At 36.5% G+C, this 24848-nt stretch overlaps 1 protein-coding gene across 1 annotated transcript in view; it reads left to right on the top strand.

The window, feature by feature from the left end:
- The window catches only part of ADAMTS19 (ADAM metallopeptidase with thrombospondin type 1 motif 19), a 97608-nt gene that overhangs the window by 28809 nt on the left and 43951 nt on the right, over positions 1–24848 (top strand). The window contains 5 exon segments of the mRNA XM_010725877.3: positions 10962–11155; positions 12001–12151; positions 17016–17117; positions 20609–20739; positions 22182–22351. Of these exon segments, the coding sequence (XP_010724179.2) occupies positions 10962–11155; positions 12001–12151; positions 17016–17117; positions 20609–20739; positions 22182–22351 (748 nt within the window).

The following is a 24848-nucleotide window of genomic DNA, read 5'->3' as shown; positions in this document are numbered from 1 at the left end:
CTGGTAACAGGGCTGGAAGTCATGTCCTGTGAGGAGAGGCTGAGGACACTCAGTTTGTGTAGTCTGGAGAAGAGAAGGCCAAGAGGTGACCTCCTTGCTCTCTACAACTTTCTGAGGAGAGGAAGCAGGGAGGGAGGTTCTGGTCTCTTCTCCCTCAGAATCAATGAGTGGATGTGCAGCAAAGAACCCAGCTGCACCAGGTGAGGTTCAGACTGATTATCAGGAAAAGTGTCTTTACTGTTAGGCTGGTTAACAACTGGAACAGGCTTCCTAGCAAGGTTGTTTATTACCCCATGCTAGTCTGTGCTCCTGAGGCATTTGGATAACCCTCTTAATAACATGCTTTAACTTTCAGTTCTCTCTGAAATGCTCAAGGAGCATTTTTTGGCCTGTGCTTTTAAGACCAAAAATGCAATCTGATTTACAGACCTTGTCACAGCAATGTTTTGCAGAAGGGAAATAATAATTTGGTAAGCATATTTCTTTTTTTTTCTTTCTTTTTTTTTTTTTAATATCAGCTTGTTAATAAGAGGACTGTGATTTCTTTGTCCAGGACTTTTTCATTAAAGACAAAGATTTTTTTGAAACTGTTTTCTACCTCTTCCCATTTTCTGTGACTGGCTTGCTTGCCATTCAGTTCATTTCACTGTCAGTAATATACCTTATGTTATTTATGCAACCATTTGTGAAGCCCACATATTTTAAAATACACTTATAAAAATATAATAATTATTGACTGGAATTTAAAAGCAAAGCAAACAAAAAATGTATACTGGTCTTTTTACATTAACTGTAGAAATCAACTGTACATAATGTAGCTCTATGGAAAATAGCATTTAGTAAACTGCTACTAGTTCTGTTTATATCATCATTTTCACTATGAATTTTATAATGTCATAACATTTTAAATTTTCATTGTAAAGGTGCAAGCAAAAAAAAAAAAATGCACTAACAAAATAGAGCAGCTTCCATGTACCCTCTGTCTAGCTTATCTGGTGTTTTCTTCATTTATCAAAGCCATTCCTGTGATACAGTGAAAATATAAGGTTAAACAAATTATATGGATTAATTGAACTATTCAATGTCATGTAAGTTTATAAATGGTATAGTTTTCAAGTCCATAGTTAAATAAGCTTAAATAAGATTCTAGTATAATCAGGTACACAACAAAAAAGAGAACACTGGAAATAATACATAGGATAATACTTTGTAATTAATATCATTTTTAATTTAAAGTTATTTTTAAAGTAATAGTAACCATAATATGACTTTGATTTATTTGCAAAAAATCTAAGTTTAAGTATTTTTGAAATATTTTTTTCCAGTAAATTTAAAAATTCTCTGTACTCCTTTGTAAGTACATGTAGCATTTATTAAGACATTAATTTCAAAAGAAATCAAGTATAACCCTGATTCCACCATACATTGCAAGTACTGACTGGTATCAGCATTGAGAGATTTATCATTCTGAAAGGTTTATTTTTTTCAGTCGTCATTTGACTATGGGTATAAACTAATTCTTTACCGATTTTTTTATTCAGCATGCCTCTGCTGCTTATCTCTTGTGTTGAACTATTATATTTTATGATTTAGTACTTTATTTATTACACTGAGTCTTCAGCAGACTACTCCTGGTTCCTTTGGTAGTTGGAATTTCCTTTGGGTTCTTTCTTTTTTTTGTAATCTATCACATCCCTGCTCTGTTTTCTGGTTAGTGACTCCATAAAACTGAACCATAGCTGATATTCTCTATAATCTTTTAAATGAAATTTACTAATTGATAGGCCTAAATTAATCTTCCTCAGCTATCTGAATTTTCCCATATATTTGTTCCTGAATTACTTTTTAATACCACTTAGTCTTTGTGCCTGAATCACGTGTTTCTAGTTCAATAGCAGCATTATTTTCAGGTGCAATACGATGTTCTTAAATGTAATTTGGTTGTGATAACAGGATCATCTGCCATTTGTAAAATGCAATGGAAATAATGAATTAAAAAATAGAAATGCACATGGAAATGTTTGAGTTCATGGAGCAAATTTGATGCCTTGAATGTGGGAGAATGTGTAGGAGAATTTTTGAGTGTTATATTAAGAAATATAAAACAGCACTTCATGCAGACAAAATTAGTTCCAGAAGATGTATACAATAGCCTCATTTGACTTACTTAAATACAGAATAATGATTGAAGACTATTTCTTCTGACATAACAGAGCTTTTATTTCTTAATTCTCAGATATAATCAATTAAAATCAAAGTGTAACAGTTGGTACTTTTACAATATGTGAACTGAAATGCACTTTGTGCTTGCAAGAATATAAACTTCCCTTGATGGTAAGAGTGATGTGTCTATCTTACGTCTGTCCATGCACATATAATTGTACAGGTAGCAAATTATACAATAATTTATTTTTCACAGAAAACCAATATTGTCTTCTACTTTGGCCCTCGTTTTAATTTTGACATAAGCCCAGAGAAATTAAGATTGTTTTTTTGTTTTTTGGGGGGGTTTTTTGACTGTTCACTGTGTACATTGAACATCAACAGAGATCATTTTCAAAAGTTAGCATAGATAGTTCCAGCTTTCTGCATGATGTCACAATTAAATATAAATAAATAAATAAATAAATAAATGTAAATAAATAAATTAAAAAAACCTGGCAGTACTTTTTAAAACAAATGTGGGAGGTTTTATAAGAAAAAGATATCTTTTTAGTTCCCTTGACAACCTTATATCATGTTGCTAGATTTTATTTGACCAAATCTCTTTATCAAAATACTTCTAAACTGATTGTTTTGTTTTGTTTTGTTTTTTATAGTAGTTGCATTGCACAGTGTGAATTGAAATATTGCAGTAAGAAAATGCCTTCTGTAGAATGCTTTTGACTTTCATTCTATATATTCCCTATGCAGAATGGACAGTGCTTTTATTTATCAGTGAAAAAAATGTTTCAGCTCTTAAAACGGAATTTGATTTGGTTCACTGTATATGTGATGCGCTACTTGTTAAAATACAGCACTGTCTTACGTGTAAATCATAGTTTTTCCGACAATTATAAAGTTATAAAGTCATCCTCTTACCCCAAACCCTCTTGTCTTTTTCCCACATACACATCTTTATCCTTCACTCAGGCACAAGGCTGAATGTTTACAGCTGTGGGAGAGAGGAATTCATAGAAGGATAAAGGTGCCCAATGCTAGCTTAATGAATTCTGCTAGAAAAGAACAGAGCAGCACCTTACACTGACATAATTTCCGTGGTGTCTTTTACTGGAAAGATATAGTTATGACTTTCATATTGACAGTACATCACTGTGACTACAAGTGTATGCATTAGAATTTTTTTTTATGTCCTTGATTACTACTGAAGAAATAGATACACATAATTTACTTTCTTGCTGGATAAAGGGATGATGGTATCTGTTCACATATTATTGTACATAATGTTATGCTTAATTATGCCTATTTTGTACATAAATACATGCATAAATATGTGGAAAAAGAAACCAGAAGACAAGATATGTGTATCTACCGTTGTGAAGTAGTGTAGTTGATACTAGGTCAGATAAAGATATGCAGTTATTACCTACTGTGGAAGAAATCAACAGTGTGTATGCAGAAAAAGATTTATGAAATTTTTTCAGAGCAGAATCCATTGCTGTTTTAACACACCCTTTGCATACTGACTACGAATCTAATTAGTTGATAACAACATTGTGACCTGCACTTACCTTCTTAAGTGGGTGTTCATTTCATTGATTTTGAGGCTTTGCAGAACTTATTGAGAATTCTTTTAAGTGTATTTCATTTGTAAGTGGAAGTGTATTGACAAATTAATCCTGATGGTTTCGCCCAGATATCTGTGGGGTATACTTGAAATTCAAAGCTGAACATAATTTCTAAAAGGGTATAAGAGCTGAAATACTGGAAGAGACTTAGAGTTGGTCTTGGTTTGTTTGTTTTTTTTAATGCTTAACATTTATGTTGCAGATATACACAATTGTTATAAACATACCATTTTTTTGCCATTTTTTTGCCACTTAAAAATACAGTGTTGTCTAAGGAAATCATATATTGATAGAACACACAGAATTCTTCTATTACAATAGATTTGAAAGTTGTACTGGTAAGTTTAGATAATGGTAGCTGCTAGAACTGTTCTTCTGAAACACAATGATCTTTATTCAAAACATTAATTCTCTGAATGGTTTTAAAGTCTACTAAAGTTTCAGTACAAGAATTGCTCTTCAGATTGGACAAAAAGCCAGAAATTATTATTTTTAAATAATGTATTAACATGTTAATTCACAATCCAAAAACTGAATCATTGTAGCAAGAGAGCTATGGGCTCCATTGCCGGTGCAGCAAGAGGGGCACAGACTCCCTTTTTGGTCCAGAACAAAGACCTTTATTGTACGTGCTTACAACCACTTATACCCATGCAACAGCCCTTTGGTCACATGTAGGAGCCAGGAGCCTCATGTGTGTTTATGTCTGGTGTGAGTAGCTGCTGAGCTTGTTTACTCATCTGCAAAGTCTTTTGTTCATAATGACTTTCTTTGTCCCACATCTCCCCCTTCTCTATTACTAATAATAATAAAAAAAAGGTGCAATTTAGAAACATTCCTATAAGCAGCTAAGCTAAAATTAACACACTGAACTAATGATTGGTTCTTTCCACTGTAATTAAAGTACAATCAATAGTCCATTCTAACTGATCCCAACAGTTCCAATTCTCATGGTTCCCTGGTGACGCAGCTGACAAGCAAAGTGTGTCTTGTCCCGTCTTGTTGGCGACAGTCCAAACCGCTGATGAAAGTGTGGCGATCACGTTACAGTAGATGACAAGACTGCTGGCTGGACCATCATGCTGGTACCTATCTTGGCCCTGTTCCTGTTGAAATACAAACATAGCCTCGGCCTCACATAATCAAAAAATAGGGCCCTTCCATTGGTTAGAACTTAGATATTTTACCCTAACCTGAGCTCTTTCCTTGACATGAGTTAAAGCATTATGACCAAAGTACCTGTAAACTGGGGGTCCTTTGTTGTCCAATGATTTAGAAAACTAAGAACATAGCATGCTTTAGCTATTCTTTCTTGAGGGGTCATACCCACACTCTCCCACTCTCCTCCCCACCCCCTTTCTTTTTAAATAGGGAAATCTGTTATTATCATTCTTTTAAATCACTGAAATTATGTATTAAGAACCAGAATTATGAAAGCCAGGAAGGTGCAGGTACGATATACAGCTGTTAATATACACATTCTCAAATGCCAGAAGATACTCAGCCAGTCAAGTTGGATTATATTACCAAATATGCGAAAGCTTCCTACACTGCCAATCTAGGGCACATGAACACACATCATTTTAGAGCAAATACTGTTTTCTAATTTAGCTACATGCATTCACCTTGAATATCTGCTTCTAGTCAATCTCAGATCCTTTTTGTAAAGAATCCAAATCCAAGAAATCTTTGGATTCACACAAGTATCCCATAATGTTTTCTTTTAATGGAAAGAAGAAAGGAACCTGTTCATAAGAGAAAGATTCCCTCTCTTGTAAGAAAAGCTACACTACCTACTACAGAGAGTAACAGCTTTAAAATCAGGAACCTGTTTATTAAAGTTTACTTCACATCTGCAAAGCAATGTATTTTCACCACTTTTAGCTGTGCTCCTGCTCTAAAGCATTTGACTGATATCAGAGGAACTCAGACACGCACAAATTTCAAACATACTTTCAATGTTGTTAGGTCTTCTCAATCTGCATACCATGATCTTTTACCTTAGAATTGAGCAACTGCTACAACAGCTAAAAGGTTCAGAAAGATACACTGCATCAAAGCCAACAGCTGGAACGAGTGAGGATCCAAACACGAGCATAAGTCTCAGCAGGAGCTTTCTGCAGCTCCTGCTCCCACACACTGACAATGAGCCCCAAGTACTTGTGGTGGTGGATGAGCCCTAGGCTCAGGGTCTGCACGCTCTGCTGTGAGTGGCTGAGCTCCAATAGCTTCTGTTCCAGTACCTTTTGTTGTGCAGATTCTCTCCAAAAGCCCACCTACATCATGTGTTGAGAACCTGTCAATTGCGCCAAGGTCTTGCAATCACAAGGACTAAGAGTGTATCTTCTCACAGCAGAGCTCAACAGATTACTGGTACAGGGGGAGCTGAGCCTTAGTCCAAAAACCGAAATCGCAGAGCAGGTGAGAGCTGAATGCAATCTCTGAACGATGTCAGTCCCCCTTCCGCCTCTGCTTCTTTGCTGATCGCTTGCCAAACTTCATGCAGATCGGGGGGTTGCAAGTCTGGTTCCTTCCTCGGGCTCACTAGTCTGGGGTCTAAAAGGCCATTGTCCTTATCATCGCTGTCGTTTGCAGTGGCTTCCACCACAGGAAGAGCAGTGGACTCTATTGGGACCGTGGATTTTGCATGTTCTTTTAGCGATTCAATACCCAATCTCCAGGAACCCAAGAAGTCTTTAGCCACAGGGTCAGAGAGTGTCCCACAGCCTACTGCTTTGTCCCACGTTTTAGTGTCATAAATCATAGCTCCATCTACTACTTCTACATTATGAGAGCTTAAATTGAAGCTTTCCACTTCAGTGTAATGCTTCTGCAGAATTGTTTTCATTATTTTACAAACCGTCTCCTGCTCCTTTGTTGTACTTGTTCCGGTTGTTCCCTGTTGCTCACCTCGGTCCTGCAGAAGTGATTCTGGCTGTGTGATGAAACCTCGCCACATTTCTCTCAACACTCCCACATACGGGCTTCTATGTCGAACCTCGCATTTCTCTCAACGCCTTCTTGGTAAGGCTTTCCTCAGCCCTCTCTCGATAGGTCTTCTTTCAGCATTCTCAATAGGTCTTCTTTCAGCACTCTACAGACTAGTCTGCCTTTTGTGACCCTTTTCGGGTGTCAATCGCAGCAACAGAGCTATGGGCTCCATTGCTGGTGCAGCAAGAGAGTCATGGAATCCCTTGGTGGTGCAGAACGAAGACCTTTATTGTATGTGCTTACAATCTTTTGTACCCATGCAACAACTGCTTGATCACATGTAAGAGCCAGGCGCCTCGTATGTGTTTGTGTCTGGCGCAAGTAGATGCTGAGCTCGTTTACTCATCTGCAAGGTTCATAATGACTTTCTTTGTCCCACAAATCGTCAGTTCCAAGTTTAATCACATCAAAAAGATTTTGAGCATTTATATGTTGTGAATGCTTTACACCAAATCACAGCATATGTATCATGATGAATGACTTTTTTTCAAATAAGGACATATGTAACTGTAAGAAGTGTAAGCAACATCTATCTCAGCAAAGCAAATTTTCAGTTTCTACATATTCTGTCATAGTTCCTACAGATATAACACTGGAGATACAATAGGGCAAGGTAAGGCAGGAGAAGTGGGCAGAGCTGGATGAAGTAGAGTCGGGTGATTCTGTTGGAAGAAACCTATACAAAGTCACTGAATTCAATTGCCTTGTGGCTTGGGGTGGGGAATGGAACTGGAAGCAGTCTTCAACGATCATTAAGTCTGATTCCTTGAGCATTTCAGAGAGAACTGAAAGTTAAAGCATGTTATTAAGAGGGTTATCCAAATGCCTCAGGAGCACAGACTAGCATGGGGTAATAAACAACCTTGCTAGGAAACCTGTTCCAGTTGTTAACCAGCCTAACAGTAAAGACACTTTTCCTGATAATCAGTCTGAACCTCACCTGGTGCAGCTGGGTTCTTTTGCTGCACATCCACTCATTGATTCTGAGGGAGAAGAGACCAGAACCTCCCTCCCTGCTTCCTCTCCTCAGAAAGTTGTAGAGAGCAAGGAGGTCACCTCTTGGCCTTCTCTTCTCCAGACTACACAAACTGAGTGTCCTCAGCCTCTCCTCACAGGACATGACTTCCAGCCCTGTTACCAGCTTTACTGTCCCCCTCCAGACACATTCAAGCACTTAACGTTCTTTTTATATTATGGAGCTCAGAACTGCATACAGTTTTTGAGACTACATGAATGCTGAATGTAGTGGGAGAATCATCTCTTTTTATTCAGCTTGGTTATGCAGTGATTAATGCCTTCAATTAATGCCTTCATGCAGTTTGCCCTGTTGGCTGCTGAGGCACAATTCTGGCTCATGCCGTGCCTGCTTCCACCAGCACCCCCAGGTCTCTTTCTGCTGAGCTCTTCCACAGTCATCCATCTCCCAGTCTGTACCTGTGTGCAGCACTAGAATTTTTCTTGAACTTCATGCCATTGCTGATTGCCTAGTGTGTCACTGTTTCTAGATACTTCTTAGAAGGCATCTTATCCCTCCAGAGAGCCAACAGCATCTCCCTGCTTTTTGTGATATGCAAACCTACTGGAGGTCATTACAGTCTTCTCTTCTGTTTGAGAAGAATGTTGAACTGGCCCTGGAACTGCATCCTGAGGAACACTGCTCTTGACCAGCGACCAACTGGATATACACCCACTTACTTTAAGCTCTGCCTTTGACCATTTCACTACCTAGCGTAGCATAGCCTGTTGATCTCACAGTTGGACAGTGTGTCCAGAAGGATGATTTGACAGTCAGTGTTAAAGGCATTACTGAAGTCTAGGAAAATAACATATTATGCCTTTCTTTCATCCACCAGATAGGTGATCTTATCCTAGGTGATAAATGACCAAGACAGGCCTTTCCCTTGATTATCCAGTATTGATATACCTGGTAATAGCTTTGTTCTTTATCTGATTCTCAAAATTCCCCAGGGCAATCTTCTCAATAATTTTTCCAGGGAGTGAGATTAGATGAACAGGTCATTTGCAGGCATCACAAACGCCATATATAAGACGTGATAGATGTGTTGCCCTGAAAATAGTGCTATATTTCCATGGGAACTACAACAGATACAAACACAATAACACCATTTGGTAGAGCAGATTCTCAGCTACAAAATATTGTTTTGTCAACACCATCATCACTGTTAGGTATGCATTTTTGCTGACCATGAAGAAGAGCCTGCATCCTGCAGTGATAAATTCTGTAGCAGCAGAGGTGACTTATTGTCACTGTCAGCACTCCTGAAGAGCCCCACCCACAGCCTCACTGTGCTCACATCTCCATGAATGTTCAACAAATGATTAGTGTCATTGGGTGCCATTTTTTCCACATGAAGGAATTCAGAGACTCACCTGTGATTCGTCCGCACTTCCATGTCAGACGCCATTTTGTCAGACTGCCCCTCAGCTGCCATCTGTCAAACAGCAACAAAACATAACAGAATATTGGTGGAAAGATTCACCCTCTACTGCCATACCATCAGCATCTGCCTCTGATGTCATGGGTCTACATAATAAAATAGGAGACTGTGCTTTCAATGCAGCTCTCATATATAAAAAGTAATAATCATATGTAAGAAGAATGTAAAGAAAATACCAGAGCATTTCTTTAGTGTCTCTTGAGAGTAAAGCAGTTTTGTTTACCTCAGTTACACTGTTTAGAACACACAAAATTATTCCATCAATGCAGAAACAGCTAATCCAGTGCTCCAAATTATAGTGTACTTTGATAAGTACTAATTATAGATATACAACTTTTATATAACTAATTATAGAGAGACTAATAAACATAAAAAAGCCCTACGTGGGTTTTATATCCTCTACAGGGGATTTCTTCTCTGGGAGTGTGGTTGGACAGTGGAACAGGCTGCCCAGGGAAGTGATGGCATCTGCATCCCTTGAAGTGTTCAAGAAATATGGAGATGTTGTATTCAGGGACATGGTTAGTGGGCAATATTGGTATTAAGTATATGGTTGGGCTAGATGATCTTAGAGGTCTTGTCCAACTTTCATGATTCTGTGATTCTGTGATTCTATGATGCTAAATTCATTTTGTTAAGGAAAACGTGATAATGCAGCTTCCAGAATTCATGTAAAATTTTGTCTACTCAGTAGAAAGTTTGGGAACAGAGTAAAGATGGAAAGTGAGGTGGTGACATGTTTTTTTTTTTTGCCCTTTGGCCATTGCCTTATGGTGAAATATGATTAAGCACAATGCATTCTAGCTTTCTATGAAGTGACAAACCTCTCAGCCTCGTGTTTTCTAAGCCATCTGTCTGCTCTCAGCTGATGGAATGAATACAAGGTATAAGGCTTTGTGCACTAGAAAGTTTTGTTTTTCTGCATGGCAGACCAGAGATGCAAAATTCCAGCTCCAGCTTGAATCTGAATTCAGTGGTTTGCAGAGCCGCCTCATGCTTATTTTTGCAAACAACTGGAAGTATTTTATTTATTTCTCCTAATGTTAGAGAAGAATGTTTGCTCTTAGTTCCTTCTTAAAATTTAATTATTATTATTATTTTTTAAAGTGTCTTTTTCCTCGGTGGTTAACTGTTTTCAGTGAGAGTGATAATGAGTCTTTAGCAACAGGAACATTTTGAAGTAGATTTTTAGTAGATTTTTTTAGTTGAATTTTTCATGGCTTTGCAGTGCCTTATCTGAGAACTTACGAAGGTGGTATATGGCTGCCAAGTCTCTAAAATATTATTAAAAACCAAAACACAATTAGGTGATTTTTCTTTAGATACAATAGTAATAAACTGGTAAGTATTTTATTGTTCTCTAAAATTTCAACAACCAATTCCCTATGGAATAACCACAAAATTAAGATCAAGTCAGATGTAAATATAAGTAGAATTCACTGATCTTAAAAAGTAGTTTCCAGTGCTTTGGTTATTATCAAGAAAAGTGCAACTGGAACATACTAGTTCAGTTCTGAATTTTAAAAAGCTGTCCAAAGTATATATTCAGTGGCTGATCAGAACATAGTATTCCTAAACAAATAATGAAGCTTTGTTTCTGACTTTTCAATGGTAGTCTAACTCTTCAGATATGATTCTGTGTACTTCTGTGACAAATGTAATGGAGAAAATGAGTTTCTCTTAGCCTCTTATAAGGATTTTAATTGGCAAACATTTCTGAAAACAACTTGTTATTTTGTTGTGTTTTGTTTTGCTTTTAAAAACTCGAAAATTCAGCATGGGAATAAACCATGACAATGACCACCCATCCTGTGCAGATGGTCTCCATATCATGTCTGGAGAATGGATTAAAGGACAGAATCTTGGTGATGTTTCATGGTCCCGCTGCAGCAGGGAAGATCTGGAAAGATTTCTCAGGTAAATCTTTCAATAAAAATAACTCATATCGTGTATATTTTACAAATAGTTGCAGTGAGTAACCTGAAAAAAATTTCAACCTTTCAGTGGGAGACTGAAAAGGAACTTCCACTTGCACAGTACATCAAAAATAACTTAAAACATGCGCGAGATATTATTTGGCAGATTAAAATTTAGCTATTTTTGGCAATTATTTATACTCTTATATACTCAATTTTTGAATGTGTATATATAGTTAAATATATATATAATTAATATATATAGTTAATTGAAATTATATTTGAAGTCTGAATTTATACTGAATCTAAGCAGAAATCATATGTCCATGATCTGATACATTCAATAGGTTTAGGCATTTTCAAATCTTTTTTTCTTCAGTTGTTGAGAAATGTTAAAGTTCTGTCTACTGGCTCAGTAGACAGTTTATGTACATAAACTGAAATTATTAGTTTAAAGTATTAGTGGATGTGAAAAACAAGCTGCGTAACTGCCTGTGCATTATCAGTATTCCACTTGTTAAATACTGTTTCAATTTCTATCCAAGCCATAAACAGTTAAGTAAAGTTAATAGTAAAATGCTATCCAGAATATTCCTGAAATTCCTAGTACTTCTGATAATTTTTCTGGAAATGTACAAATCAGAATACCATTAACATCTTTCAAGAAAGCAGACATTAAATTTATGTGGAGTCATTTCTCTGAATGATAGTTCAATTCTTATGAAAAAAAAAAAGAAATCATGAGTCAGTATTCCTCTAGTGTAGAACATCTAATACATGTATAAGTCAGTATGACAATCAAGCTCTTTCAGATTGCTCAGCATATGAATCTCTGTATATTGCCAGGTCAAAGGCCAGTAACTGTCTGCTACAAACGAATCCTCAAAGCCTCAATTCTGTGATTATTCCCTCCAAGCTCCCAGGGATGACATACACTGCAGATGAGCAATGCCAGATTATTTTTGGACCAACTGCTTCTTTTTGCCAAGAAATGCAGGTAAGGATGGGGATATACTTCAGAGAACACATCTGCCAACTTATAATTCATTTATTTCTGTTTATGAAGACTTAGCACCTTTGAAGCTCAGTTTGCACTGTGCTTTTCTGATGTTAAAGTAAACATTCTCATTTGTTTATCTTCAAGGCTTGCTTTGAATCTCAAAACATACTGAGTCAAGTTCTTCTTCATCAGTGATGTTCCTTGTGCTTTAGAAATAGAGAATTACACAGTGCGAAGTCACCCCATTGCAACAAATGGGATATTTACTATTTACTCCACGGGGACCAGATTTTGTGCGTGGGTTCTGTTTCATTATGCTTTGAGTATTGAATCTCAGAGTGAAAGCAATGGTGTTATCTGGATTCTCTGAATAGACCCTGACTTGCAGCATTATACTCTGAGAGCTCAGGCTGAGCCATGTACTGCCATGGCAGTAGGATTTCCACTGCAATTAAATAAGATTTCTGTGGCGAAAAGGAATCTCAGAGCAATAGACAGAACACATGCAAAAATAGATATTGCCATTTAAGTTGAGCTAGAACTAAGCTATACTAAGTTTCCAAAAATTCTTTGTGGACATGGACTGTGTAGCACTGACATTAGTTATTTATTTTATTATGATGTTTGTAGTCAATTTTTTATCATCTTTCTCTTGAAATCTGAGGATCTTACATGGAAATAATAAATGTGTTGAATTTACCAAATTCTTTCATTTTCCATATTATGAAGTTAATGCAAAGTTCACTATTTTAACTATGCAGATTACTCTGACTGCCATTAGGGAAATCAGTGCATGGAAGACTCTTTTACAACTAAAACAGTACTTCTGAAGTTGCAATATTAATTTATTACAGTAATTATTTTATTGTGCATTGGCAACCACTGAATTTTCCATGAAGTCCAAACTACGTTCATTTATCACTGCATACATTTTTGCCAGTAACTGGCAGTTTACTGTGGTTACAGTTGTCCAGAAGCCAAGAAATGAGTGAGAAACATTCTCCTTAAAGGTTCATTTAAATTTCAGTAAATCCAACAGTTTTTAGCCAAGGATTTCTTGAAACTGTTCTATTTGCTGAAGGATTCATGCACTTCAGTATAACTATGTAGAAGATAAATCATGAGCTAAGTCAGTCTTACATTTTTTTGTCACTGGGAGATGGTTTGACCACAGACTTCATGCAGTCTTTTTTTAAAACAAGTTTATTTCTTTTTTTAACAGCTATTCAACTATGAAAACAATTGAATAATAATAAAAATTAGTTTTCTTAATGATATCAAAATGATAATATCAGTGGTACATTCAGAATTTCCTACAAATTCTATTATTGAACAGCACTTCATCATAATTTACAGTCATCTTACATGACAGCCTCTGAGAAATACTGCATATACCAACGATTTTCACTTGCTATCTGGAATTCCTTTTTGTGATTTAATGTCTAAAGGAAGGGACTGAAAGCACCACTGAATTCCTACTCCTGTATTTTCTGAAGTGAGCCTCACTCTACCATGAGTAGTATCTAGACAGATATTTTTTTTTCTTTTCAGCTTCATTTAAAAGACTTCTTTGTCATACCCTAAGCAAAATTTATAGAGCCTGAGAAAAGTGTGAGTGGATCTCTGGGTACAAAATTTATGTCATGTCACTGTGCTTATCTTGTAAAGGAGCCAAGTTCGCTTTTATGCCCATGATGTCTCACACAAGAATCAATTAGACCTAACATTGTTTTGCATAACAGATAGCGAGATCATGGCCCAGAAGTAGTTCTCAGTGATTAAATGTAGAACTTGACAATTGAATATAATCACTGAACTATTGAATGCTGGCTTTCAAGATTAAAGTCCAGGATGTGAGTGCTATCTAGTCAGCTTCACTAAAACAATTCCTGTCATAACACAGCTGCGATCTTTTTAAAGAAGTAGGAGGCTGGTTATATTTCATGGTGATTTTTAAGACATTTCAGGGAAAGATCACAATGAAAAGAATGAAAGTCATGGAAACATTATAGCCCTGGAGAAATATCCATCCTCATATCCACCACCACACTGTAAACAATCTTGACTTTGCACATATACAGTTCTGAAATGCTGGTTTTGTATCCATTCCTTCCTTTCAGCTGGATCCTCTTTCCAGATGATTGGAAAAGTATCCCTATCACGCACACAGATCTCCCTTGCTCGTTTTAAAAGCCCCTGAAAATAAAAGAGTTCTGTAACATTGTGACTTTTATGTTATATTTTATTCAATTTCAGATGTTAAAAACTCAGATTAAATATTAGCCTATTCTTTAAGAAAAAAATCATTCATCTATGCCTGGCAATATTCTGTGTTGTACACACAAAAAAGTGTTTTACAGATTGGGAATAGTTTAATATAATTAGTATATGTTTATCACTTCAAGTAACTCTCATTTTCCATCTTAGTCTAATTGTAACTGCTATTTTATTGTGGTTATGATAGCCGCTAAACCTTTGTTAACATAACTATACAGATTATGAATGGATAAAGCTTTCTACCTAGAGCAGTAAATTTACATTTCAGAAGTTTGTGCTCTGATTTTTGGGTGACTGTACTGATACTGGTCTCCAGATTTCTGTTGGTTTTGAAATCAGTCTCAACATCAAGCACTGCAGATTTCTAGAGAAGGTCTTATGGTGTGCATCACTCTTAAATTCACATCTTCTTAATAGAAGAATTGTTTCTTTTTTTTTTCAAGAGAAGTTAAGAAAAATGTTGAAAGTATTTGGAAATGAAAAAAAAAAATGGAAAACATACATCAGTATGTGAAAATTTGACCTTAGTTTTTGAAAATCTGGATAACTTTTCTTCAAATGCAGTCTCTGATGAATGAAAACATTAATTAGGACCAACAGATTAACATATATTTTTGTTTCAGTGAAGCTGAGTTGTGGCAACAGTGCAGTCAATCGTTTCACAGTATACATGGAAGCAGTTAGTCCTGAGCATGGGATACTCTGTCTTTTTCTCACTATTTGAAGAAGTCCTGTTGCTGTCAAGTTATATCTTGAAGTGTATTTATAAAAATAATTCTAGAAACACAGATTATCTTTGGAGCAAGGACAATAATTACAATTTGATATTGAAAAATATTTGTTAAAAAATAATCTGAACACAGAGTAAGTCTTCTGTAGCTAAATTTTAGGATTACCATAGCCTGACTGTTGTCACGTCAGTTCTGCTTTGACACAAAACTGTGACAGAATGAACCAGAGGTGAATGTGTCTGCTTCCATCCTGAGCCCTCTGCAATCTTTGCCTTTTTTAAAAAAATGATATTACATACATTTTTACATGCATGTCTCCCGCTGTAATCATCCTGCTTTCTTGGTTCAGATACAGTCTTTCATTGTTCATTATTGCACATATTTCCTGTGCGCTAAGACTTTTCAAGACAGCATAAGATTTGTCATACAATTTTTATGCATAATATAAAAGAAATAGAGACTCTCATTAGTTTTACTAATGTAACAAATCATTTTAGTCACAAAAAAACACGTCTTCTGCCAGCCCAGGGTTCAAAAATCTCCTGATCTTTATGTTTTATGTGCACTATGAGCCACCTCCCTCCAACATCTCCTGGATCCTTTTTTTCCTCCCTTTAGCTGCCAAGGAAATTTGGAGAAATATTGCAAAAGTGTAGTAACATTTGAAGAAGATAAAGTTATCTTGTTCTGATGCTCACAGCAGGCAGAATAAGCATTTTTCTTTCTGTCTCCAAAAATCTCCATGAATGACAATTTTCTGGAATTCCTCTCATCTGCCTTTTCCTTCCTAGCAAAAATATTGCAACCTGATTTTCATCTTATTTTGTATCTTCTTTGTAGATGTCAGACTTTATTTATTTTTGAGGTATTTCCAGTGTAATGAAGATTATGAATCACTGGAATTGCATAACGTATCAGTATTCATTGTAGTTGTATGAACACAGGGCATTAGGAAGTCCTAGAGAAACCTCCAATTTTTTTTATGAATATGTTCTTACAAACCTCCAGTGATCATAGTCTGCGTAGGTGTACCAAGATTGATTAGATCTTATATATATAAATGGATTCATTTTCAAACCTTGCTTTTTGTTGGTAGTGCTTTTGTTGACAGTGCTTTCTCTCTTTCATATAAAATTAATGAGAACTAAGAAATGTATAGATGTGACACTGAGGGATCTGGTTAGTGGGTATGGTGATAATGGATTGATGGTTAGACATGATGATCTTATAGGTCTTTTCCAATCTTAATATTTCCTTAATATTGATTCTGTGATTCTGTGATTCCATGATTTTAAATAAAATGAGTGAAAATGTGGATTAATATGGAGCTCCGAAAGCTCCAAATGTTGTTAAGAAGCACATCCCTTGTATTCACCTGTTTCTAAAATGATGCTAAGTTTGTTTTTATCCAGGTGCCCAGTGGTTTTCCTGATTTGTGTGCTAGTAAACAAAAGTAGAATCCTCCTTTCAGCCTCAGCACTATCATACATCTTTCAGTCCTAGTTGGAGCGCATCTGCACACAGCCATGTTCTTAACATGGTGCAGAGTTATTCCTATGTGCTTTGTCAGTGCTGGAGTATGCACAGACCATGACCTTTAGAGTTTAACTCAGGGATTTCTTTCCCCTTTGTTCAACACACTAGCTTGGCTTGTACCATGTGTCAGTGATTAATAGAAAGTGAAGCACAATTTGCCCTTACTGATTTTTGTCCACTTTTAGCCTATTCTTAAACATACTTCAATATCTTGAAGCTAATAACTTTATTATAAAATTATTGAATGATGTGCAGAAAGTAACATTTCTTAAGACAGATTTCATACTTTACAGTATACCTATGTACTTGGTTTTCAGCATGTCATATGCACTGGGTTGTGGTGTAAGGTGGAAAGCGAGAAGGAATGCAAAACTAAACTGGATCCACCTATGGATGGAACAGACTGTGAGACTGGAAAGGTATGTTTTCCTACAGCAGAAGTGATAAAGCAACATAAGTTACACTGAACACCTGACATTTAAGGAAAAAGCTGAATATGTCTTTGCATTTGTTTAAAGTTACTGCTTACCTAAATTTTCATGAAAACTATACATACATAATAAAATGAACTATGTATTTTCTACTGTATAATCTAGACATAGTACAAAAATACATTTCCATACAAGCAGTGAAATGCTTTTAAAAAGTTAACCAAAGCCACCTGCTTTGATGCTTACAATGTTCTATTTCAGTCTTGCTTTGTTTTTGTGTCATGTTTATAAATGGAATGCCATTGTTGCCCTGCTTGTTGTGAGCAGAAACATAAGCTTTGAAAGGCAGAAAAATTTCAGCTCCAATTTCCATGTAAAATCAGACTTGCAATCTAACTATTTAGGACAAGCTTTGTAAAGAGATACTTACAGAGTCCGTACATCTAAAGGAACAATTAATGTCACTGCAAATATGATGTCAAGGAGAAATTAATGGTCACCTGAAGTCTGCCTTACATTAATTGTTGGTCTTCAGGAGCTTTCATGTTTTAATAATTGCTGTGTATGTGAATAGAACTGTAAAGGAAGATAAGTAAATAGATAACATACCAGAAATATGTATGTGTTTTGGGATTTTCATGATACTGTGCTGACAGCAATCTCCTTCTGGAGTGATTTGCTCTTTGAGTCATATTGCAGTCACCAAGGACTGTCATCATATCCCTAATCTTCTGGGGGTTTGTGGAGGTTTGTGGCCCTGCCTGTGGCAGGGGTTTGGAACTTGATGATTCTTGTGGTCCCTTCCAACACAAGCCATTCTATGATTCTAAGCAAAGCAAATCAATCAATCAATCAGTTAAATTTTTCAAGTAGTAACATTTTGTATACTGAAGAAAAAACAGAGTGCATTAATTGTCATATTTGTAAAAGTCTTACATTTGCTGTGATTTTTTTATTCTGACAAATGTATGATGCTTTGTATGGAATCAACATTTGGAAAGACACAGACGTATCTTTTGTTGAAGGTTATATTCTTTGTGTTGACACTAGTGTGCCCCTGGTGTGGAATAAGAAATTAGTGGAACTCGTTGAGACCCAGAATTTTCTGTTATACAGTCACAGCCGTTTGAACTGAACATCACAAAAGGTGATAATAGCAAGTAATTGCAGACAGCTTGTTCTTACAGGCTATGTTGGTAGTTGTGGAAACATTATTATATGGTAGTGACATGAGTCCTGGGAGATCCTATGAGGAACTTAGCTAGTTGGAAGGAAATAAGTAGTAAGTATAAGAAAAATTACTGATTCAAATTCGAATGACTCCATGAGTTTTGTGTCAAGCTGCAGGGACACCTTATTTATGACTAGCAGTAGAAAGCTAAGCAGACATCACTGAAACATCTCAGAGAGTTAGAAGAGATCCTTCTTCTTGTTTACTTTATGTCGTAGGTTGTAGAGATGATATATTCTTGTCTTGTATTATTTGCTTAGGATATCGGGAAGTGTTTTGAGTATCATTTACTTAGCCTCTCTAGTTTTAAGCTCATTCCAGCTCATCTGTCCTGGATTTCTAAGCACCCCTCAAACTCCAGATCAGGAAGATGCAATCTCTAGAGAAAACTCATTTTTGCCTATGTATCTGAAGGAATATGATTAAGTAAATATGAGCATGTTCAGTCTGAAGTATCAAAAGCATTACAAAATTTGTAGTTTCTGATTGTGTATTCAATGCAAAAATTTAGACAGCTCTATGGAGACTTCTCGAATTTGGTAAATTATGTCATCATTGCAATGCTATAATTTAGGGCAGAAAATTAGGTTTTATTGTACACAGTGCAGATAGCAGAATTATTTTATAAAAATTACAAAGGTCTTTATTGTTTTTATTATTGACATGTTTTGTTTCTTTCAAGATGTGAGTTTGTGATGTACTTTATCTATTAAATAGTAACACCAGTAATTTAGAGTGCAAAGAAAAATGTGTTAAGTTCATGGTCAGTGACATTAGTTCTTTGTTGTCTGCTATAGCCTTACTGCTTTATAACTGTGGAAATCTCGTATTTCATGTGTTGTGGTTTAATGTGACAAGCAGCCAAACACAAAACAGCCCTTTGCTCAACCAACTGATCCCAGCAGGATGGGAGACAGAATAGAAAAAAAAAAGGTAGAACTCACAGGGTGACATTTAAACTGTTAACTATTAAGTAGGACAGAAAAGAAGATAAATAACAATACTGATAATAACTATATATATATATGTATATGTATACACAAAACAAATGATACACATATCACTTGCTCACCACCTGATGACTGATAACAGGACAGTCCCTGAGCACCAGTAACTGCTGTGGCCAACTCGCCTTGGTTTAAAAGGTGGTGGGGTTTTTTTGTTTTTTTGTTTTTTTTCCTCCACATGGTTCCATACAGTATGGAATATCTCTTTGGCCAGTTTAGGTCAGCTGTCCTGGATCTATCCCCTCCTCATTTTTTGTGCGTCCCATCCACTTGTCTGGAAGGGCTGTAAAAGAAGCTGAGAAAATGAAATTGAAATGAAGTGGAAATGTCCTTGACTCTGTACAGCACTACTTAGCAACTAAAACATCAGTGTGTTTTCAGTACTGTTTTTATCCTAATACCAAAACATAGCATATCAGACACTATGAGGAAAATCAAGTCTGTCCCAGTTGAAACCAGGACACAATGAAAAAGATTTTCAGCTGGTGTAAATTGATAAGTACTAGTGTTTTGCAAATGTATACTGTTTGGTACAAGATATGGATATAAGCTACAAAGCATAAGAATTATGATTGGATAGTGAGAAATTGCTGTTATCTTGGAAAATGATAGATAAAAATGAGATTATTGAGATGGTATTTTGGACTTCCTTAAATAAATATCAGAAGTTCAGTTGACTTTTTGAGCACTAGTCTATGGAGGATTCCATTCCTCTCTCTTTGAATGCAAGTTGTGAAAAAATCTCGTTTTTTCTCCAACTCACAGTAGAATTTCATGTTACAACTGTCACTGGATTATCAGTGATAAATACTAGCTATACCTGTACTATTGAATCAACAAGCTGAGGGCACAGCCCTAAACACAGTACTGTGATCGTCCGATTCAGCAAATGGGCAATCCCTGCAATGTGTTTTAGCTGGACCCAGAAGCATTTTGCTAAGCAGGGCTCAGCCTCAAACAAAGTGGACAGTGTGATCTGGAAACCATTTCTTTTCCAGAGGCACCCTGTGTTAAAAATGAACTTCAGCATGAGCTTTGGACGAGACTTGCACATGCTACTTGGACAAAGAGCTAGAGGAAGGTCACTAATACAGGAAAGAAAGCTGTGAAAACAGTAGCAGGAGATATTCCTGACTCATATGAAATCTTTTGAACAAAATGTTTGGATTCTGCCTTGTGGAGTAGTGAGTTGTTTTGCATATACCTTGATTTATTTATCTAAGCGATGAATTTTTATCTAGTGGTGTAAGGCTGGAGAATGTACCAATCGGACAACGTTGGTGGAACATATGGAGGGGGAGTGGAGCATGTGGAGCACTTGCAGCCGTACTTGCAACACTGGAATCAGCAGTCGACAGCGCAAATGCCCTGGGTAAAAATAAGTTCAGGATTCCAATTCCTTAAATTCAGTTTTCCTGAACTGAATTTAAATCTTTCCAGTACAGAACCTCATGAAGATATTGCTATAAGTAATGAATACTGAAAAGTCTTAGATGAACTAAGTATTTGATTTTTTTAGTTGCATGATAAAACTTTTGTTTATAGCTTCACCTGGAGATTAAAGAGAAAACTAAATGCATAATTTTTGACTTTGCAGAGTGCCAGTACATAATTCTTGTCTTTTCATTTTGGTAAAGAAAAATTGTCTTCTATTTCATTTTGAGAGCCAAAGAGTTCTACTTCTGACAAAGAGATCTACTGTTCAGCCAGATAGAATATCTAGAAACAACATTTAGAACACTTTTGTGTTCTTGTGAAAATGAAAATCCTCTGCCACTGGGGATAAATGAAGTTTTATCACTGCCATGAATAAAATCAACATGTAGCTATATCATAGTAGCCAGATAAAATATGCTTTTCTTTTGGTTACTCAGTGCCCCATCTCTCTTTTGTGAGTCAGTTATACACCAAAAAAGGGAAAAATAGAATTGGTAATATAACACAGTAGGTGGTGAAATGTAGAGTAAGTAGGTGATTTAGGAAAAAAACAGAGCAAAACCAGGAAATGATGAACAATGGAAGAAATATAATGGATTTGAGAAAAAGGGATGGGAGGGGAGGGGAGGGGAGAAGGGAGTGCAGAAGACAGAGGAATTAAGAGGGATGTATGCATAGAGAGCCATAAGGAAAACTTGGATATGGCTATGCTGATAAACAATAGCTAACAGAGTCCTTAGATTGAAAAGAGGCTATTTTATATCCTCCCATCTAAATGCTACTTTCAGCAGCATGCCTAAAAACTTTGTAGAATGAATGATGTTTCAATTTCACTTAAATTCATTTTTCCAGGCAACATTTCCTGTAAGTAACTCCAATTTTTGCAGTTCACTATTCTGCATTTTTTCATTAATGCCTAGAGTCACAACTTATGCATCAGGAAAAAGAGTTTTGCCTAAATTTTGTAACGCCACATTTGTTAAAAAAAATGGAGAGGTAACAAATCTCTACTGATGCAGGCATTATATGTCCTTTCACTTCCATGCCTGGCTCAGTTCAACATCAAAAAGCAACAATAGAAAAACCACCTGAACTTTACCAAAAGTTTAATGAAGGTTCTCTGTGCTAAACATCCCTACTAATACTAGTGCTTCTTTGGGATCAAGTGTAAGTTATGGTTTAGCACCATTACCTGTAATGCAACCAGTTCAAACAGAAGTCAGACATGTTCTGTGAGTTTATTGTGAGTGATTTTTTAATATTATGTCATCAATAAAACTGGTATTTAAATTGTTTGTGTTTATCTTAAACAAGCTATGCTGTATGTTCATAGATATTGCTAACAATAAATCACTGTATTTATGCCATCATTTCTAGTCTGGGCGTTGAAGGTGAGTGTCATGGCCCCGTGATGCAGTATAGAATATGTGAAAATCCTTCCTGTCCTGCTGGTGTGCCTGCCTTCAGAGACTGGCAGTGCCAGGCTTTAAGTGTCAGATCTTCTTATCAGAAGCATGTGCACCAATGGCAGGCTGTCATTGATGATGGTAAGTCTAAGACATCTCTCACATTTCACAAATTGTTATTACATACTTTTTTTAATAAATAACAATAATTTAAAAGCAAAAGCAAAATGAAAACAAACCAATGAACTAACCAAACACAACAACAACAGCAACAAAAAAGCAAGCAGAAAGAGTTAAGGACTGAATACAGTTAAGTTGAGAAATTAAGAATCTTTACAACTAGTAGTAAAGTTGTGCCTAGAATGACAGGAGAATACTGTAAGTATTCAATTGCCATTAATATTTCCCTCAAGACAAATTATCACATGCCATTACAAAGGACAGATTTTGCTGAATCCTGAAAAATGTGAAGTTATCCTACAAAACAAACCTAGCTGAACGTATGTCCATCTAAAAGAAGATTATTTAATGCTAAATTATGAGATTTTATATAGAAGACTGAAGTTGGCACAATGAAAACTTGTCATTCTTCTTTCAGAGTAAAGAAAATTCTCTTCATGTATTTGAAAGGCCTTTATCTAGCAAATCAATCTGGCTTTATTTTACCAAATTTCATTTTAGAACAGAAACATTTGATGCATATCCTAAGGATCATAAGTTTTCAATCTGACTTTGAATCATTCAGTCATCTGATGAAAAATGTCGACACTCTCCCATTTTCCATTGAGAATGGATGGATGACTGTTTTCATCAAGCATGTTCATGTCTTAAGCTGCCCTCAGGAGGCACAAAACTGGACACAAGCTGAATAATTCCAGTGTTACAAAAGTCCATTGTTCCCAAACCCTTAGATATTTTCCCTCCTGCACTTTATGAGGACTGAACTGTGCACCATGTCCAAAGTAATTGCTGTTGCTTGAGTGAGGTCACCTGTAGTTTGTTGAAGTGGTCTAGTGTTGTTGATTGATGAGATGCATTCCACAGTCCTGAGCAACCAGGTGGGTACAGTTGCTAAGCCACTACTTATCATATTTGAGAAGTCTATTTAGTGTCTTTGTTGGCAATCTGGACAGTGGGATTAAGTTCACCCTCAGCAAGTTTGTGCAAGTTTGTAACACACCAAATTGTGTGTTACAGTGAGTACATGAAAGAAGGTATGCCATCTAGACGATATCTCTTGACATGCTTGAGACGTGGGGCCTTGTGAACATCAAGAAGTTCAACAAGGCCAAATGCAATGTCCTAAGCCTTTGAAGCAATCCAAAGCACTAATAAAGACTGAGAAGAGAGTTGCTTGAGAACAACCCCCAGGAGAAGAAAATAGGAGTTTTGGTTGATGAGAAGTTCAATATTAGCTGGCAGTGTGTGCTTGCAGGCCAGGAAGCCAATTATATCGTGGCATGCAACAAAAGAAGCATGGCTAGAAGGGCAAGGGAGACGATTTTCCCCCTCACTCTCTTGCCATCCCTCCTTGAATACTTCATTCAGCTCTGAAAAATGGGAACCTATTGGAGCAAGTCCAGAGGAGGGCCATGAGGATGATCAGCATCTCTTCTATTAAGATGGGCTGAGAGAGCCGGGATTGTTCAACCTGGAGGAGAAAAGGCACTGGGGAGACCTCACAATGGCCCACCAGTATCTAAAATGGATCTGCAAGAAAGATGAAAAGCTCCTCTTTGTCAGGGACTGTACTGATAGGACAGGAGGTTATGGCTTTAAAAATAAAGAAGGTTTAATTTAGACATCATGAAGTAATTTTTTACTTTGCCCAGAGAAGTTGTGGATACTTTATCCTAAAGATGTTCAAGACCAGGATGGATGGGGCTTTGGGCAATGTGATCTAGTAGAAAATGTCCCTGTCCACTGGAGGGAGATTGGAACTGGATCATCTTGCAGGTCCCTTCCAATGTAAATCATTCTTTGATTCTGCTTTTTTTTTTTTTTTTTTTCCTTTTTGAGTTCAGTGTCCTTAAAAAATCTAGTTTGTAAATTTTCTATTAAGGTACTCTTTTGAAGAATTCTGAGGCGTGCGGTTCTTGTAGATACCAGGTGACTTTCACTTTACTGTTTAAGCAATATAGCAGAAATGCAGAATGCGCAAGCTCAGGCAGAGTCTCGGGCTTCTGAACAGGAGGTGGCTTCTGTCTAACTGGCTTCATGGATTGGCAAAAAAGATCACATCTGTTTGTATTTTTCCCCTGGAGATACCCAGAGCTATGTCAATTTTAGTATGTTAAATGTGCTCAGACTGCTCTCTGGTTTGCAAATGAGCTGGCAGAGGAGGCCTGTGTCCATACTTCTCAGCTATCTAACACTCTGAAAAAGATGGTGACATCCAAGCTGCTTTCTGGAAACGGTCCTTTTCAGGCGGCAATTTCTAGTTTAGACCCAGCTAGTGCTAGATGGCACCGGCAAAAAATGTGCCACAGACTGTTTTACAGTTTAACTGTACAGACAGTAGAGCTCTAGTGCCCTTGAATGTTTCCTGGAACTGTTTAATTTACTAATAAAAATGCACTCCAGGAATCTAAAAGTCAGCATGAAGTCAGAGTGGTGACGAATGCATCCAAATGAAATC

Source organism: Meleagris gallopavo, chromosome Z (assembly GCF_000146605.3).
Source record: "Meleagris gallopavo isolate NT-WF06-2002-E0010 breed Aviagen turkey brand Nicholas breeding stock chromosome Z, Turkey_5.1, whole genome shotgun sequence".
In the NCBI taxonomy this organism is placed as follows: Eukaryota; Metazoa; Chordata; class Aves; order Galliformes; family Phasianidae; genus Meleagris; species Meleagris gallopavo.
This window is presented reverse-complemented; position numbering and strand designations above follow the sequence as displayed.